Genomic DNA, 17,964 nt, shown 5'->3' with positions numbered 1-17,964 from the left:
GTCGCGACCCGCAGTTTGAGAACCACTGATGTAGAATGTAATGCATGTGTTAGTCTGTTTTCGAATAGATAGGTATAAAATCTGATTTATAGCTATGTACTTTGGAGTTGTGATGCACCCTAACCTACCCCCTACACTTGAGCCTGATCACCTCAGGTGCAGATTTCTGAAAAGCCAATCAAGGAACCTTAATGATGAATCCCAATTTGAACTGAGTTTTTGGATTCCACAGAATTGGATAAAGTGTTCTCCCAGAACTGGACCAAATGTTCTGGGTAAGTTGAATGGAAAAGGTCTTGCGGGGTGATGGGGGAAATCCCAACAATGCTATTTTGATTGCTATTTGTCATATCAGACACCAAAACAGAGCATAATTCTACAAAACCATAGTCTAGTAAATGGGACTACTTGCATGAGTAAGTGCTTACAGGATCATCTTGTGAAGAGAATTGCACCGTCAACTTCTGAAAAGAATTAGACCACATTCTAAAAGGTCTATTATTCCTGAAGCTAACTAAGAGGATAGGACTTAGAGAAACAACCTCTCTATTGTCTCTCCCAGCATCACAATTATTATTAATTGTATAGCCCAGAATTTTCAAGCTTGGGGGCATAAAGTTAATAAAAACTTCCTCCACATGATGTGGTTAAAAGAAGCTGAACATTTTCTTTCATTTTTATTTTAAAATATCCATAATCACAGATCCATTTTGATGATGCATTAGACTAGATTGCCATGACCGCTGGATATAGCATATCCTGTGAATGTGGCCAGGAAAATAACTGCCCACAGAATATCTTCTAATTTCATATAGCTTAACTGGAAACTCTAGTGGGAGTTAGAAGAGGAACCATGGGGATTGTTATCAGCATAAATAAAACAATCCTACAGAGTTGCTTTGCCTTCCTGCTCCTATACTAAATCACACAAATGAAGATATTATCCCCCTAGCTATAGAGCAAAAGAATGTTGCTTATTTATAGTCTCATTTACACCAGAGGAAATCCACAGGGCCTTATTTCCCACTGCCTTGCATCTTGGACCACTGAGAGTTAAGGATCCTCATTTGGTAGCATTTTACACTCGCTCTGCACTTATGTTTTTATTATACACCTTGGCAAAGTACAAGGAAGTGGAGAATCAGTCTCATTAACGTCAACATATTTACACTGGGGCATAGGTGCAGGGTGTGCTGCAGCACCCCTGGTTTGAAGTGATTTCCATTATATACATGGTTTACAGTTTGGTTCAGTGGATCACAGCACACTCTGTTCTAGCACCCTGCACTGGGGTGAAGAGAAACACCCAGAGACCTTCCTTGCTCAACTCCCCACAAAAAAAGAAAGCAAAACACCTCCCTTTCACCCAGCACCAGCACAGTTACAGACAGACCTCTAAATATAGTGGTTTGCAGTGTGAAATTCCCCTGACTACATGCAATAACAGTTTGGGACTACAATGAGGTAATGCTCACCTGACTCTGAAGGGGGGGGGCAAAGCCAAGAGGGAAGAAAGGACATGATAAAAGGGAGAGACGATTGCCATGCTCTTCCTCTCTCTTCCACCTCCATCTTCAGACACTACCACCAAGCAACTGAAGTGCTGATCAAAGGGGAGAGCCTGGCTGAAGGGCAACCAGACAGCCTATGGTGAGAAGCATCTATGTTTGTAAGGGCATTGAAAATGTTAAAATCAGCTTAGAATGTGTTTTGCTTTTATTTCATTTGACCAAATCTGACTTGTTATGCTTTGATTTATAATCACTTAAAATCTATCTTTTGTAGTTAATAAATTTATTTGGGATAACAAGCCTGGTACATATCAATTTCTTTGTTAAATTGACAAACTCATATAAGCTTGCAGTGTCCAGTGGGCATAACTGGAGGTTCCTAGGGTTGTGTCTGGGACCGGAGATATTGGCTAGTGTCATTCAGTTGCACAATCCAAGCAGTGGCTCGCCAAAAGTGCTAACTCACGTAGCTGGGAGCAGCTTCCAGGCTAGAGGCTATGCGTGAACAGCCTGGGAGTGGGGATTCTCACAGCAGAGCAGGATAAGGCTGGCTCCCAGAGTTGAGAATTGGAATGACCTAGCAGATCACAGTCCAGATTTCACTAGGGGAACATCACACTATGTTGACAACAGGGGGCGCTACTACCCCTGAAATGGATCTTAACTGGCTCCCGGTGGAGCAGATTATGGTCATACCAGTGAAAAAGGTCCACAGTAATTATCTTCAATACACAACAGTTTATTGAGAAGGAATTACAGAAGTGGTAAAGGGTTATATTAAACACATAACTCCTATGTGAGACATTAAGAGCTACACATTAAGAGCTATACATTCCTCTTAATGAGTCTCTCTTTCACAAACATACATAAAAAGGCCCTGCGCTGGTCCCACAGTTCCTGCTTGGCAAACAGAGAAGGTGGTTGCCAATTTTATAGACGGCTTCTTCTCTCCTGGTCTGTTTTTCTCAGCCCTCTGGTCTGTCTCGGATTCTCTTGAGGCAAGGTCTTGGTTGCCTTGAGGCCCCTCTGGTTCACAGTCCTACTCGAGCCCACGGAACAGAGTTTTGACTACTCTGTCGAGCAGCGTTGCTTCTTCAAACATCAATTAAGGAATCCCAAACACAGTAATTTACTTTGCTTGACTCTTATACTCTTTTTCCTCAGAGGAGTCACATGTCTTAAAAGCATGCCCAGTGGGTGTGTGATGACTAATTTTTACCTAATTAGTGTTTTAGAAGGAGCTGGGGGTGGTGGTACCAAACGAAGATCACCCCACCTTTACTCATCAGTCATTCACTCTGGCTCTCTGTGTGAGTCCTTGCGCTAGGGTCACTATAATCAGGTCGACCTGTGCTCCATGCTAGAACTTTATACATGTGATATTTATTTTTGCATGGGTCCATATTTGCTGACCAATAGGTTCAATATTGATTGTACACGCAGACTTTTCCAGTTTTTTATCAAATTTGCTTCTGCTTAAGAGGAACCTGCTCCCAGGATCCTCCGCAGCCCTTCAGCCATGTTTAAGTTATGTCAGGTTATGCTCTCACCGTTCATTCCGTATGGCCACACCAATTTGGCACCATCCCAACAATGCTATTCCCCACTCATCGCTCAGTTCAGTTAACATTCCTTATGGAGCTGGAATATATGAACAAATACATCTTCAAAATTGAATCAAAATGTGTTGTGTCACTAGACCTGGGTCTTTATAGACCTGTTCAACAGCCGCATTGCCAGGTTTCCAGACCCTTTTTGGAATGTGGCACTGCTTGGAGGCTGGCTAGAAAGACCAGATCATTTTACAGGAAGGCATTTCATTCAGCCTCCGAAGACTCTGTCCTTGCGCTGAAGGTGCTCACAATGGCTGAGACAGTCACAGATGAGGATGTAAATGCACTAGAGGCGTACATATGCTCAATTTACCATTTGAAGATGAACATTATGACACTTACAGAGATTCATGGTGGATGTTTTAAAAAAAAGAAGAAAAATGGAGAAAAATTGCCATTGACAAAGGATGCATTTATGTCCGCTATCAAGAGGGCAAATTATCAAGCAATGGAATGGCTCCAGGATGACTGCGTGCATCTAAAACTTACCCTCTCTTACTGGGGACGGATAGGTCTTGGAGGATGCACTGATTGTACCAGTTATGCATGAAATACCATGCACTCCTAAATCAATCCTTCAGCTAATCAAAATTTCATGCACAAAGACGAGATGCTCAACATCTTGCTGATGTCTGGCCAGCTGTCTGCCTTATACAGAGATGTGTGAGCGTGGCATGGATGAGTATCAATGTGATAACGGGTCTATCACTAGCCCTAGACAGTAATGACACTGATGACAATGTTGACCAATAAATATTTTCAATCCTCCATGTCAAGACTAAACTTGTTAGGATTACCAAAGGTCAGTGTCTTTTTCATGCAATCAATGCTTCCTTGTGTTAAAGAACAACTTTAAAAGTTGATATTTCAATATTTTCTCCAATATATATCTACCTAACTGTTTTGGGTTTCTCATGTTTGGTACCATTGTGTTCATGGGAGAAAGGGCTTTCAATAATAGGTAATTTGACCCATTTCTGACAAAGTTCTATCATAAAATTTCCACCAACTGGGAGGACCTGGAGATGGGGAGCAGGGGAGAGGAAAGTCAGTGAATCCCTCCTGCCATGCTCCAGACAGTAACATCATTGAAATTATGATTCTGTAGATTTTTATGAATCAAATGACACCTCCCTTACATTTCTATCACTAATTTGCCCCTCCCCCCCAGAATGAGATTTTATTACATTATGCTCCCAGACTAAGATTACTGGCATAAATCCGACTGAGTCAAAGAGTGTGTGTGTATTTTAAAGACGGACAGCAACAATTTTAAAACATTTTTGACAAATGAGTATAGTACACTGATAGCAAACTGCAAACAGATCAATACATTCATAGACTTCTTGTACGCAATTCTATTTTCATGGACTGGCTAGTAAACCTGCACCATTTTCTCCTGGACATATTTTACTGTAACCCGAATAGCTGTTGCAGAACTATATCCTCTTCTTTTGGAATGTTTCACTAGTTAAATTTTCATAGGATGCATTTTTCACTGCTGTTTTTGGAAATTTCCTGTCAACTGGACCAAAGAGCCGCTGAGTCGATTTGAATATCCAGTATGGATTAAGTATTAATGTAAGTGTACTTAACCCCATGAAAAAAACAATAAAATATGGAAGTCCCAGATTTTCCACCACATCATTCCAATGGGAAATACACACCCACCACATGTGATAAATAAGGACCATGCGGCAGTGAAGCATATGGATATTTATCCATTGGTTTGCCTTCCAAAAAATGGTATTAGCACAGCCAATCTGGAAGAGACAACAACAAAGAGAAAGAAATGAGATTGCACCTTCAAGTTAAGGCAGTCAGAATTTTCTAGAAATAAGAGACACACATATTTAGTTTTCCTGTTTTGTTTACTGTAAACTGCCATACAAACATTCTCTCAATCATTTTTCTCTAGAATGCTAAAAGATTGCACACTTATATGGCACCTTTTGTCTAGCAGAATTCTAAATCACTTTGCATAATACAGCATCAGTCAGATGCAGCCAGCTGATGATGGAGGAAAATGATCAAAACAAAACATATGTCACAAAAGTGTGCAAGGACTAGCAGGATCTGGGAAGTTTTGGCCAACACCACTCAGGTAGACCATGACTCTCAAATTGCTCTAGCATCTACACATGCAGAAGGGTTGAGGTGATCGTGCCAGGACTTGTGGCTGTAGTTCTAAAGAGTCAGGATATTTTAGGATTTAAGTTTAAACCTCTAAGACAGTGGTTCCCAAACTTGTTCCGCCGCTTGTGCAGGGAAAGCCCCTAGCGGCCCAGGCCAGGCCGGTTTGTTTACCTGCCGCGTCTGCAGGTTCAGCCGAACCTACAGATGCGGCAGGTAAACAAACTGGCCCGGCCCGCCAGGGGCTTTCCTTGCACAAGCGGCGGAACAAGTTTGGAAACCACTGCTCTAAGACACACTCTTTGGAACAGATTATGGTTTGGGAAGCAAGGCCGATTTCTTCTCTCCCTACAAGCATGACAGCTCTTCTCAAGGCTATTCTCCCTCTCTGCATCCACAGAATATACATAATGTACATAAACACTTGTTTGTGTGTGAGCACACATGGACATATTTTTAATCTCCAGCAGATATATAATGGTCTGCATTAAGCTTGTTGGAGGTGATCACACATTCTCATGTTACTATTTTCAGTCTTAAAAAAAAAATCTTTTAAAAATAGAGTTTAATCACCTAATCTTTGCTCCTGTGCACTAGATCCCAACTAGTGAGTCTGTAAACTAATTTCTTAAAATTTCTTTCTTTTTGTTTCTTTGCTACAAAATGGGTAAAAAAAAAGTTAAAAGATTTTCCAGAAAATATTTAATTATTGTTAGGGTGTTATAATTAAGGATTCCAATGGACACATCACTTCAAGTTTGGAAGAAAAATTTCTTTCTTGACCCCAGAACTAATCTGCCATTTTAGAGGCCAATATTTCTTTGTTTGCTGATTTGTTTTGAGGAGGAGGCACTACGAAGACTATGATGGTAACTTCTCTCACCCATAATTAATACAGCAAGTTCTTACCCTTGCAAGAATAGAGGATATGCAGTATGAAGGATTATTCATCTCAAGTAGCAGTCCCATCAGGGGTAGATAGTGTCCAGACTTTATGTTAATTATCAGACCAAGAAGCCCACCAAAGGCAAATAAATGATGAACTCCATCGAACACATCAAATATCCTGAAAACAATGTTAGACACATTAACAACTACATTTTCAAGCAAGAAGTAGCCAGCGGCTATTAAGCAATGAAACCAGCTCCATTTTTGCTGTGCATACACTTGGTCAACTTGAAAAACTGGATCTATAAGCAAGGCCCACAAGCCAGCTCCACAACTCTGAACTGCAAACAGGCCACGTGTGATATCCATATTCCAGAAGATCTTCTGCTTTGCTGACAAAGTGCAATAAGTGGCACTGATCCATGAGGACAGCCAGTGAGCTAGAAGAAATACTCCCAGGTAGCTGAAAAAACCAGCTGCTAGTAACTTCAAACGAACTTCCCACAGAACATAGTTCCAGTCATAAATGGCACTGAACGTTGCACCATCATTTGCAAGATTCATTTCTTCTTCTATTATTCAAAATATCTGGAAGGAGTCTGAAGTGTCTTATTCACACGTTGGTCTACTATAAGACTACTGAGCCTGGGCTGTTACATAGAGCAGAAACCCATCTGCAAATAAATAAAATAAAATAAATAACTCAATACTTGCAGAGAATGGTTGTATGTGTGTATATGTGATCTCCCCATTTATGAAAGCTCGCTAGTTTCACTACAGTTTAGCATTTGTTACTGTTTCCACTAGTATTTCCCAACAGTTTAGAACTGACATAAAAAAACCTTGGTCAAGGCTGATAATTAACCTTCAGGGTCTCAACGAGGTACATAAAAGAGAAGATGAGCTATAGAGAGAGACTCCCTGTTTCCTTACTTGCAGAACTGTTCATGCCAATGGATGTTACAGTCACAAAACATTCACCTTTTGTTCCCTAGTTATGTAAAAATATAATACCTTTTCCTTATCATTTTCCTTACTGGTTTTTATGTAGACTACATACTGTTCTTTATCTTCTTCAAGACTTCCATTGCCTTTATAAATCATTCCTCAAGAAGTCCGTCTGGCTGAAGTGTTTTGCTAACACTACTGACAACACATTTGTAAAACAATCCTTCACCAGCTTATATGCCAGAATCATTCCCCCCCACGCCTTCCTCACGTATCAGTTGAAATCTGCTTTATGACCAATGTTTTTTACTTCTAACAAAGTTAACATTCCAGGTGTGAACAGAAACAACTCCTACATAAACATAAACAAAGGAGGCTAGTGTTAAAGGGAGAAAAACACAACCACAGCCGAGGCTTACAATTCTTTAGCAGCATGTTTAAGCATCATTGAACCTTCATTTTTCACCTGTAGAGCCCTCTGGATAGGTCTACACTGTATCTTAAAATCCACAGCAGTGAGTCTCTGAGCCCTAATGTACAGACTCAGGTTTGCGCTATTGTGCTACAGACTCAGGCTCCTGCTACGGTGCTAAAAACAGCTGTGTAGATGTTTGGGCTCCAGTTGGATCTTGGGTTCTGAAATCCATGGAAGGGGGTGAGTTTGAGAGCTTCCTGCAGTAACCATTGGCCAGGAATGACGAACCATGGCCACTGGGAGCTGCAGATGGCCGTGCCTGCAGTCAATGTAGTCAACGGTCCATGTAAATACTGTCTCGCGGCCCACCAGTGGATTACCCTGATGGGCCGCGAGCAGCCCGTGGGCTGCAGGTTGCCCACCACTGGGTCAGTGCCATAGCATAAGCTTTGGGCTCTGAGGCTCTCTGCCACTGATTTTACAAGGCAACATAGACAGGAGATTTTAGGAATTTATGAGTCTTTAGGAACAAACGTACACGCCCAGTTTACAGGATACAGATTAAAGCTGCCACAAACCAGCCACTATGGGCCTCATTCTCAGTTACACTAAGGCTACTTTACACTGCGTGGAAGTATAAAGGAGCCTGGAACTGTTGAAGCAGAAAAATGTGTGCTAAATGTAAATGAGAACTGAGCCCTACCTCTATAGTACATGTACACACACTTTTTTTTAAAGATAAAATAATATCAGTAATAGTGTAAATATTTTTCTTTATTATATGTTTACATTAACAGAACTTTTGATACATGCAAGTGCATAGTTTTTGTCTGTTATAATTAGAACTTTTTAATCTTTTTCTGTATTAATTCATATTATGAAAAATAATTAAAACTTTTCAAAGTGTACAAAAAGGTAGCCCTGCTTCTTACAGTTCTCTCTTCTGTGAGGTGTTTTAACTATGTATGTAGCATCACAGGTAAGCACATTTGTATGCCTTGCATGCACAAAATAAAACCAGAAATAAGGAAACAGGACAAATGGACAATGGACAAAGCATGAATTCACAAGTGCCCTGTAAATAATAAATAGGAAGTAGATGAAGAAATAGTCAGAAAACTAGTAAAGTATGATAAGCTTGCAGCTGCAGCTTTGCTTACTAGCACAGTTTGTAGTGTATGGATAGCTCATGATGAAGGATACAATTTGGTCATGGAGGTCATGGATTCCATGACTTTAACAGATCTCCGTGACTTTGGCAGGGCTCTGTCTGTGCATGTCCCCCTCTCTGCCCTCAATGTGGCGGGGTTCAGGCTTCATCTCTCAATCCTTTGCGGTATGGCTCAGGCTTCAACTTCAGTCCCACTGTGACCATAACTGATTTTGTACATTTTTACCATGACTGTGAATTTGGCTTAACTTTACTGTGACAAAATTGTATCCATACTCATATGATCTATACAGGGCCTGGTTCACACAATTAGCAAGCCAATCATAAAGCCTGTGACACAGTGTAGAATGTAATACACGTGTTAGTCTGGTTTAGAACCTGTATATAATCTGATTTATAACTATGGACTTTGGAGTTGTGATGCTCCCTAACCTACCCCACTACACCGGACCTGATCACTGGAGATGCAGCTTTCTGAAATACCAATAAAGAAACCTCAGTGACACGCCTAGATTTGAACTGAGTTTTTGGATTCCAGAGAACTGGGTAAAGTGTTTTCCCAGAACTGGAAAAAGCATTTTGGATAAGCCGAATGGAAAAGATCTCAGATGGAATCTCAACAATGTTGTTTTGCTAGCAAATTGGAACATCAGATACCAAAAAAAAATAAATAGGGCATAATACTACAAAATCTTATTCTAGTAAACAGGACTACTTGCATGAGAAAGGGCTTGCAGGATCATCTTGTGAATACAATTGCATGGTCAACTTCTCAACAAAATTAGACCACTTTCTAAAAGTTTTATTTTTCCTGAAGCTAACTAAGAGGGTAGGACATACAGAAATAACCTCTCTATTGCTTCTTCAGCATCACAGTTATTATTAACTGTATAGCCCAGAATTTTCAAGCGTGGGGGCACAAAGTTAATTAAAACTTTCTCCACATGAGGTGTTTTAAAGAAGATGAACATTTTGTTTCTTTGTTTTAAAACATCCATGCCACAGATCCATTTTGCTGATGCATTAGACTAGATCGCGGTGACTGCTGGACACAGCACATCCCGCCAATATGACCAGGGGAAGAACTAATTTAACACGGTCTGACTGGGACCTCTGGTAGGAGATAGATGAGGAAGCCATATGGATTGTTAGCAAAACAAGTAAAAAGCTTCTACAGAGATGCCTTCCTTCTCTACTCCTCAATAGAATAAATAAAAAGAAAAAGAGGATGACAGCCTAATAGCTAGAGAGCAAAGGAATATTGCTTATTTATATTCTCAGAGGGCCTGATTCTGCTCTCCTTTAAACCACAGTAACTCCACTGGCCCTTCCTTCCCACTGCCTTGCATCTTGGACCAGTTAAGAAGAGTTAAGAATTCTAATTTGATAGCATTTTTCACTCACACTGCACAGATGTACACAACTACGCAACATACAAGAGAGTAGAGAATCAGGCCATTAACATCATCATAGTTACATTGGTGTGACGAGAAACCCCTGAAAACCTTCATATCTCAACTCCCCATATAAAAGACAAAGAAAGCAAAATGCCCCTTCCCTGCCCTCCCCCTGCCCAGCACAGTTACCTACAGCTCTCTAAATACAGTGATTCACAGGCTGTGTGACATTCCCCTGATTTCAAGAAACAGCCTCTCTCCTGGAAATAGGGTTGCCAGGCGTCCAGTTTTCAGCCGGAACGCCTGGTCGAAAAGGGATCCCGGCACCTCCAGTCAGCACAGCTGACCAGGCTGCTAAAAGTCCAGTTGGCCACAGTGGGGCAGGCAGGCTCCATGCAGCTCTACACAGCTCCTGGGAAGCAATGGCATGTCCCTCCGGCTCCTAGGTGAAGGGGCGGCCAGGGGGACTCTGTGCGCTGCCCCCGCCCGCAAACACCGTCCCAAGTGCCAGCTCTGCAGCTCCCTCCGCATAGAAGCCGGAGGAACATGCCAGCCACTTCCTGGGAGTCGCATGGACTTCCTCCATCCCGGGAAATGCCAGGGCTGCCCAAGGTCAGTGCTGCTCAGACTCCGCACCCCCCCACACCCGCCAACCTCCTGCCCCAGCCGTGAACCCCCTCCTGCCCTCCAAACCCCTCATCCCTGGCCCCACCACACAGCCCACACCCCCAGCTGGAGCCCTCATCCCCTCCCACACCCCAACTCCCTGCCCCAGCCCAGAGCCCCCTCCCACACTCCAAAAATCCTCAGCCCCTCTCCCCAGCCTGGAGCCCCCTCCTGCACGCCAAACCCCTCATCCTCAGCTCCACCCCAGAGCTCGCACCACCAGCCGGAGCCCTCACCCTTTTCCGCACCCTAAACCCCTGCCTCAGCCCCGTGAAAATGAGCAAGTGAGCTAGGGTGAGGGGAAAGCACAGGAGGGACAGAGGGAGTGGAGGCAGGGCATTGGAGAAGGGGCAGAGCAGGGGTATTTGGCTTTCTGCAATTAGAAAGTTGGCAACGCTATTCTGGAAGTATGATGTTTTCTCAGCATTTAACTAAAACCAGCAGGTAGTTAACGCCGTCTAATCCCCACTTCCTCCTCCCACAAGAAGGAACAGTACAACACACAGAAAATATCTGCAAAAGAATCAGTACAGGAGGGGAAAACAACAACGAAATACCAATATGCAGGTTCTCCTAGGTCCACCCTTTACATTCAGTAAAGTGAGTGCTGTAGTTAATGAAGCCCTTCTCCACGCACCACCCTTTGCATGCTACTTACCAGCTAGTCTGTTTCCGTTGTTCTACAGTTTCTCCCCGCAGCCTCTGTGTTTTCCTGTCATGTGCTCAACAGCAGTGAATTCAGTGAAGTCAGGCCTGCTTCTTCCACCTTTGCAGAGTCAGCTAGGTATAGTTTGACTTCTATATTTGGGAGGCTGGCTCCAGATAGGCCAGTGAGGTATGCGTGGCGAGAGGGGCAAATTCTGGGCCTGCCCACAGGGGTGTCATTTCAGATTGGACAGGGGGCACAATTTTAACCATGACTCCAGGGGCTACTTAGGCAACTGAAAACGCTAACGTTTTTCCAGATAATAACTTAGCAATATCTGACAGGAGCATTGTATCTAATTCTTATATCAAGAAAGAAAATTAAATAAATATTAGACCCACTCAGCTCTAACACTAATATGTTCTGACATCTTGTGGCAAGTCACTTAAGGGCCACTGGTTAGGTTTAAAATTGTAATGTATATTCTTACTCAGATACTTTTACTAAAGTCAGAAGGGACCATTATGATCATCTAGTCTGACCTCCTGCATATTGCAGGCCCCAGAACCTCACCCACTCACTCCTGTCATAGATCCAGAACCTCTGGCTGAGTTACTGAAGTCCTCAAATCATGATTTAAAAACTGCAAGTTACAGAGAATTCACCATTTACATTAGTTTAAACCTGCAAGTGACCCCATGCCCCATGCTTGGGGCTGGCAGTAGGGGAGGGAGCTAGGGGACAGAGAGGGGGTATGGGCTCCTGGGTTAGGGTGCAGGCTCTGGGGTGGGGCCGAGGATGAGGGGTTCGGGGTGCAGGAGGGGGCTCCAGGCTGGGGGGTGGGGCCGAGGGGTTCGAAGTGTGAGAGGGGGCTCCGGGCTGGGGCAGAGGGTTGGGTTGTGGGAGGGGGTATGAGCTCCGGGTATGGGCTCAGGGGTACAGGCTCTAGGGTGAGGTCAGGGATGATGGGTTTGGGGTGCAGGAGGGGGCACTGGACTGGGGGTGGGTGGGACCGAGGTTCAGAGTGCAGAAAGGGCTCAGGGCTGGGCAAGGGGTTGGGGTGCAGGACGGGGGTGTGAGATGCATGCTCCGGGATGGAGCGGGAGGGGGGTTCCAAACTGGGGCAGGGGGTTGGGGCTTGGGGGGCGGGCTCCGGGCAGCTCTGGCTGGTGCAGTTCGCAGGGGCTCCATGACGTGCTGACCTCAGATGGCCCCTTAAATAGCAGCCTTACCAGTTCTTCCCCGGCATTTCCTGGGGATGAAGGAAGCTGGATGCGTCTGGGATTCACTCCCACCGCAGATTCCCAGCCAATGGGAGCTGCGGAGCCAGCGCTTGGGGTGGTGCTGGCAGGCGGCGGCAGCATGCAAAGCTCCCCTGCCCCAGGCCGCCCCTCCGCCTAGGAGTCAGATGTGCTGCCGTTTCCTGGGAGCTGTGCAGAGCCGGGCCTGGAGCCTGCCTTAGCCCCGCTGCCCCCTCCCCCCGCACAGCCTGGTGCTCGCTACCTGTAGCAGTTACTCATCTGTAAGGGATTATAAAAAACTGCTATCTAATGTAGCAAATTCCTACAGACAGCAGTTTCTCGCACTATACCAGCAAAGTGCGTGCTCAGTCACAGTCTGCTGACTCTGGGAATCCAGAGCTGCAGCTACTGCTCCCTGTGCGGCAGTATACTTTCCCCTAAGCAGCAATTTTGCTCCCTTAACATCATAATTATCTGCTGCTGCTTGTCACAAGTGTGCTGCAGCCTTTCAATCTGCAGTGCTTCCTTTACCGCTTTTACTTGCAGTGTGGAATTCTCAGTCTTGCACTGAGCCTTCTCCCCAAGGCAAAACTCCAGTTGCTGCTGAATCTGATTTAAGGACTCTCCCAACATTTTTGACTCCTCTAACCATAGGCGCCGACTCCATGGGTGCTCTGGGGCTGGAGCACCCACAGGGAAAAAATGGTGAGTGCTGAGTACCCACCGGCAGCCCCCATCAGCTTCCCCCCACGCCCCTAGCACCTGCGGACCGTCGGTGGGCCCCACAGATCAGCACCTCTCCCTCCCTCCCTGCGCCTCCCGCCCACTGCGATCAGCTGTTTCGCAGCATGCAGGAGGCTGGGAGGGAGGGGGGAGGAGGGAGGATGCAGCACGCTTGCGGGAGGGGGTGGAACTGGGCAGGAAGAGGTGGGGCGGGGTGGAGAGGGGCTGGGAAGAGGCAGGGCAAGGGTGGAGCTGAGTGGGAAGAGGCGGGGGTGGGGCCTTGGGGTAGACCGGGGGCTCAAGCACCCCCGGCACTTTGGAAAGTCGGCACCTGTGCCTCTAACTTCTGTATTCTGAAACTGTACTCCTTATTCAGGGGACCCATGAACTTGCCCAATGCCCTAATTGGTTCTGGGGTGTAAAGTCTCTGAGAAAGAGGGGTTGTCCCTCTCATAGTACAAATCAGAGAAGTCCTTGTCCCAAGGGTTGGTCCCTTCCTCTTCGTTGCACAATTTAGGGAAATCACCATCAAAGTTTCTTCCTTTGCCCCTTTACTGCCACTATCACCTCTTTTCTCGCTTGCAACGCACCTTTCAGAGCACATTTCTGGCACGGACCAACCATTCTTCTCTTTCGTATCGGTGGGCACAGCTCTTACTGCAGCTTGCCCATCTGATGCTTTTTGTTTCCACGCTGTCACTTCCTGCCTTAACTTGCCCTGTTCTAGCGGTGCATCATTTGCCTCTTTCTGCACGGCTACAATCTGAGCTCCTTGTGTTATGATAGTTGCTCTTAGAGTGTCAGCCTCTACTTCCAGCATATTAGTGTCTGCTTTTAAGTTAGCTGTTTCGGCCTTTGCATTAGCTACTTTCTTTTCTTTCTCCTCTGATTCCTTCTGTGAGGTATGACTCTAGCGCTAACATATGCTGTGCTTTCCACATATTAGCCTCCACTCTTAGACTAACCAATTCCTTGTCCTTGTCTTTTAATGCCTGCATTTCTGCCCTCAGATTGTTCACTAATTCTTCTTCTTCTAATTCTTCTTTCCTCATCCTTAGGCTAGTCACTTCTTTATTTAGGATCACAGCTACCATTTGCAAATGTTGTAGAGAAGGAGTTCTCAACCTTTTTCTTTCCAAGGCTCCCCCCGACATGCTATAAAACTCCAGGATGCAACGGGAGGGGCTCCAGGCTTCAGCCACCAGGAGGCGGGGAAGCTCGGGCATAGGCAAAGTTTGACTGATATTTTGGAGGAGGGGGCAGGGCCTGGCGGGTCTTGGGCCAGCTCCACACGGTGGTGCCCAAGGAGGGAGCATCACCTCCACCCCCTAAATTCATCCCTAGTGTATCTAGACTGCCTTCAATTCAATCACATGAGGGAAGGATTTGACCTAATTTTTGTACATAGTTAGGGTGACCATCCATCCCATTTTTAATGGGACAGTCCTGTATTTAAGCCTTATTGCAGGTGTCCCGCCTTTTTTTTAAAAAACGGGCAAATTGTCCCATATTTCCTGCTCCCCCTGCTGCTCAGTCAGTGGTCAGTCAGCGCAGCCCCAGCTGTGTCCTGGCTTGAGCCCTGCTGGCCCCTGACCCCCAAAATAGAAGTCATACTACGCCTACGCCCGAGGCCACCCCCCCAAGACCCCTGAGGCCCCCCTTTCCCTGCTGGACTCTGGAGTTTTTATAGCATGTTGGGGGGCTACTGCATAGTTCTGATTGATTGCTGTGGAATACAAGCAATTTTACAAGGTGTCCCGTATTCAGCATAGGGAAATACGGTCACCCTATACATAGCTGGAATTATTTTTAAAAGTTTACAGGGTACAGATTAAAGCTGTAACAAACCAGCCACTATGGGCCTTATTCTCATTTACACTAAGGTCATTTTACACTGACTGGAAGTATAAAAGAGCCTTGAACTGCTGGAGCAGAATTACGTGACCTAAATGAAAATTGAGCCCAATATCTAAGGTTCATGTGAACACATTTAATTTTGTCTAGGAAAAAAAAAAAGAAATTATTCATTATATGTTTACATTAACAGACCTTTGATACATACAAATATGTACTTTGTTGTAATCAGAACTGTTTTATCTTTTTCTGTATTAAGTCATATTATGAAAAAATAAATACAACTTTTCAAAGTTTAAAGAAAAGACAGCCCTGTTCTATGAGGTGTTTTAATTATGTATGCAGCATCACAGGTCTTGTATGGACAATGAAAATTAGAAGTAAGAACACAGGACAAATGGACAATGGACAAAGCATGAATTGACAAGGGGCCTTGTGAATAACATGTAGCTAGTAGATAAAGAAATGGAAGATGCGTGATAAGGTTGCCTCTGCTGCTTTGCTTACCAGCACAGTTTGTAGCACATGGATAGCTCATGATGATCTATACAGGGCCTGGTTCACAAAATTGGTAAGCCAATCATGCCTGTGATACAATGTAGAATGTAATGTGCATGTGTTAGTCTCTTTTAGAATAGGTGTATAATCTGATTTAAAACTATGTACTTTGGAGTTGTGCACCCTAACCTACCCCACTACACCTGACCTGATCACCTCAGGTGCAGCTTTCTAAAATGCCAGTAAAGAAACCTCAGTCACAAGCCCAGCTTTGAACTGAGTTTTTGGGTTCCAGAGAACGGGATAGAAGTGTTCTCGCAGAACTCAAGTGTTCTGGATCAGTTGAGTGGAAAAGGTCTTGAAGGGAATCCCAACAATGTTGTTTTGCTTGCAATTTGGAATATCAGACACCAAAGGGCATAATTCTACAAAGCCTTAGTCTAGTAAACGGGACTACTTGCATGAGAAAGAGCTTGCAGGATCATCTTGTGAACAAAATTGCACGGTCAGCTTCTGACCAGAACTGGACCACATTCTAAAAGGTCTTTTATTCCTGAAGCTAACTAAGCGGATAGGACATAGAGACACAACCTGCATATTTTCTCAGCCAGCATTACAGTTAATATTATTAACTATAAAAGCAACGAGGACTCCTTGTGGTACCTTAGAGACTAACAAATTTATTTGGGTGTAAGCTTTTGTGGGTTAGAGTCCACGAAAGCTTATGCCCAAATAAATTTGTTTGTTAGTCTCTAAGGTGTCACAAGGACTCCTCGTTGTTTTTACTGATACAGACTAACACAGCTACCCCTCTGAAGCCTGTCATCATTAACTATATAGTCCAGAACTTTCAAGCTTGGGGGCATAAAGTTAATTAAAACTTCCTCCACATGAGGTGGTTAAAAGAAGCTCAATGTTTTCTTTCACTTTTGTTTGAAAATATCCATGATCACAGTTCCATTTTGCTGAAGCATCAGACTAGATTGCTGAGACTGCCAGAAAGCACATCCTGTCAATATGGGCAGGGGGAGAACTGCCCAGAGTGTATCTCATTTCACACAGTTTGACTGGGAGCTCCAGTGGGAAGCAGAAGAGGAAGACATATGGATCGTTAGCAGCATAAGTAAACAGATTCTACAGAGATGCTTTGCCTCTCCGCTCCTTATAGGTACACAGCAAAGGAATATTGCTTATTTATATTCTGAGAGGGCCTGATTCTGCTCTCCTGAACAACTCCACTGGCCTTTCCTTACCACCGCCTTGCATCCTGAATCAGGGGGAGAGTTAAGAATTCTAATTTGGTAGCATTTCGCACTCATCCTGCACAGATGTAGACAACTAGACAATGTACAAGGAAGTGGAGAATCAGTCCATTCATATCAGCATAGTTACACTGGGGTGACCAGAAAGCCCCAGAAATCTTCCTCTCATATCTCCACTAAAAACGAGAACGAAAGCAAAACGCCCTCCCCCGCAGCACCACCCACAGTTACGTACAGCCCTCTAAATACAGTGGTTAACAGGCTGCATGAAATTCCCCTGACTTCATGCAATAATCTCTCCTTGAAGTATGATATTTTGCAGCATTTAACCAAAACCAGCACTCAGTTAACGTTATCTAATCCCCATTTCCTCCTCCTCACAAGAAGGAACAGCACCGTACAACACACAGAAAATATTTGCAAAAGAATCAATACAGGAGGGGGAAAGAACAACAACGAAATAACCATATGCAGGTTCTGCTAGAGTTTTAGGCTCACCCTAAAATGAGTGCTGTAGTTAATAAACCCCTTCTCCACACAGCACCCACTGCATGGTACTTACTGGCTCGTTTCTGCTGTGCTTCCAACCGCAGCAGCGATCAGTCGACTGCAAGGTAATGAAGTCAGGGTTGCTTCTTCCACCTTTGCAGAAGCAGCTGCAATGCAATAGCTTGGAGCCTCAGCTCGTCACTACAGTAAACAGCTAATATTGCTTTTCGCTTCCTCCTGCCCCACCCTTTGTTTTGGCCTGATGTAAACCATCGCTCCCTCCCCGGAGGGGTGAGTGGAGTGCGCCAAATACCCCGCTTTGGCAAGCGGGACTTTGTGGTTGTTCACAGTTCCCCTTGGAACTTAATTTGCAGTGGCAGGAGTGGGGTCAGACCACAGCCTGCCCTGGTGCTGCAGCCAGGTTTTGTGTTGCACTGAGTAAAAGGGCGATCGACTCCACTAGCGAGTCCTAACAAAACATTGCACAGTGGGGTGTGTTAGTCTCCACA

At 44.6% G+C, this 17,964-nt stretch overlaps 1 protein-coding gene across 3 annotated transcripts; it reads right to left on the bottom strand.

The window, feature by feature from the left end:
* Window positions 1-2,229: 2,229 nt before the first annotated feature.
* On the bottom strand, window positions 2,230-17,930 carry LOC102942600 (protein CLN8). Of its 3 annotated transcripts, none has more exons than XM_007058742.4 (3): window positions 17,529-17,930; window positions 6,167-6,819; window positions 2,230-4,887 (listed from the first exon to the last, which is right to left on the bottom strand). In XM_007058742.4, exons 2-3 carry the CDS (start codon window positions 6,707-6,709, stop codon window positions 4,564-4,566), a joined length of 867 nt encoding a protein of 288 aa, XP_007058804.2. In that variant the 5' UTR covers window positions 6,710-6,819; window positions 17,529-17,930; the 3' UTR covers window positions 2,230-4,563. The 3 variants fall into 3 exon arrangements, with proteins under 3 accessions (XP_007058804.2, XP_027677034.2, XP_043398269.1); XM_027821233.3 differs by lacking the exon at window positions 17,529-17,930 and adding an exon at window positions 11,401-11,857; XM_043542334.1 differs by lacking the exon at window positions 17,529-17,930 and adding an exon at window positions 11,300-11,318.
* Window positions 17,931-17,964: the final 34 nt, after the last annotated feature.

The sequence above is a fragment of the Chelonia mydas genome, chromosome 3 (assembly GCF_015237465.2).
Source record: "Chelonia mydas isolate rCheMyd1 chromosome 3, rCheMyd1.pri.v2, whole genome shotgun sequence".
Taxonomy (NCBI): domain Eukaryota; kingdom Metazoa; phylum Chordata; order Testudines; family Cheloniidae; genus Chelonia; species Chelonia mydas.
Note: the sequence above shows the minus strand (reverse complement) of the source record. Positions and strands in the feature narration are given on the sequence as shown.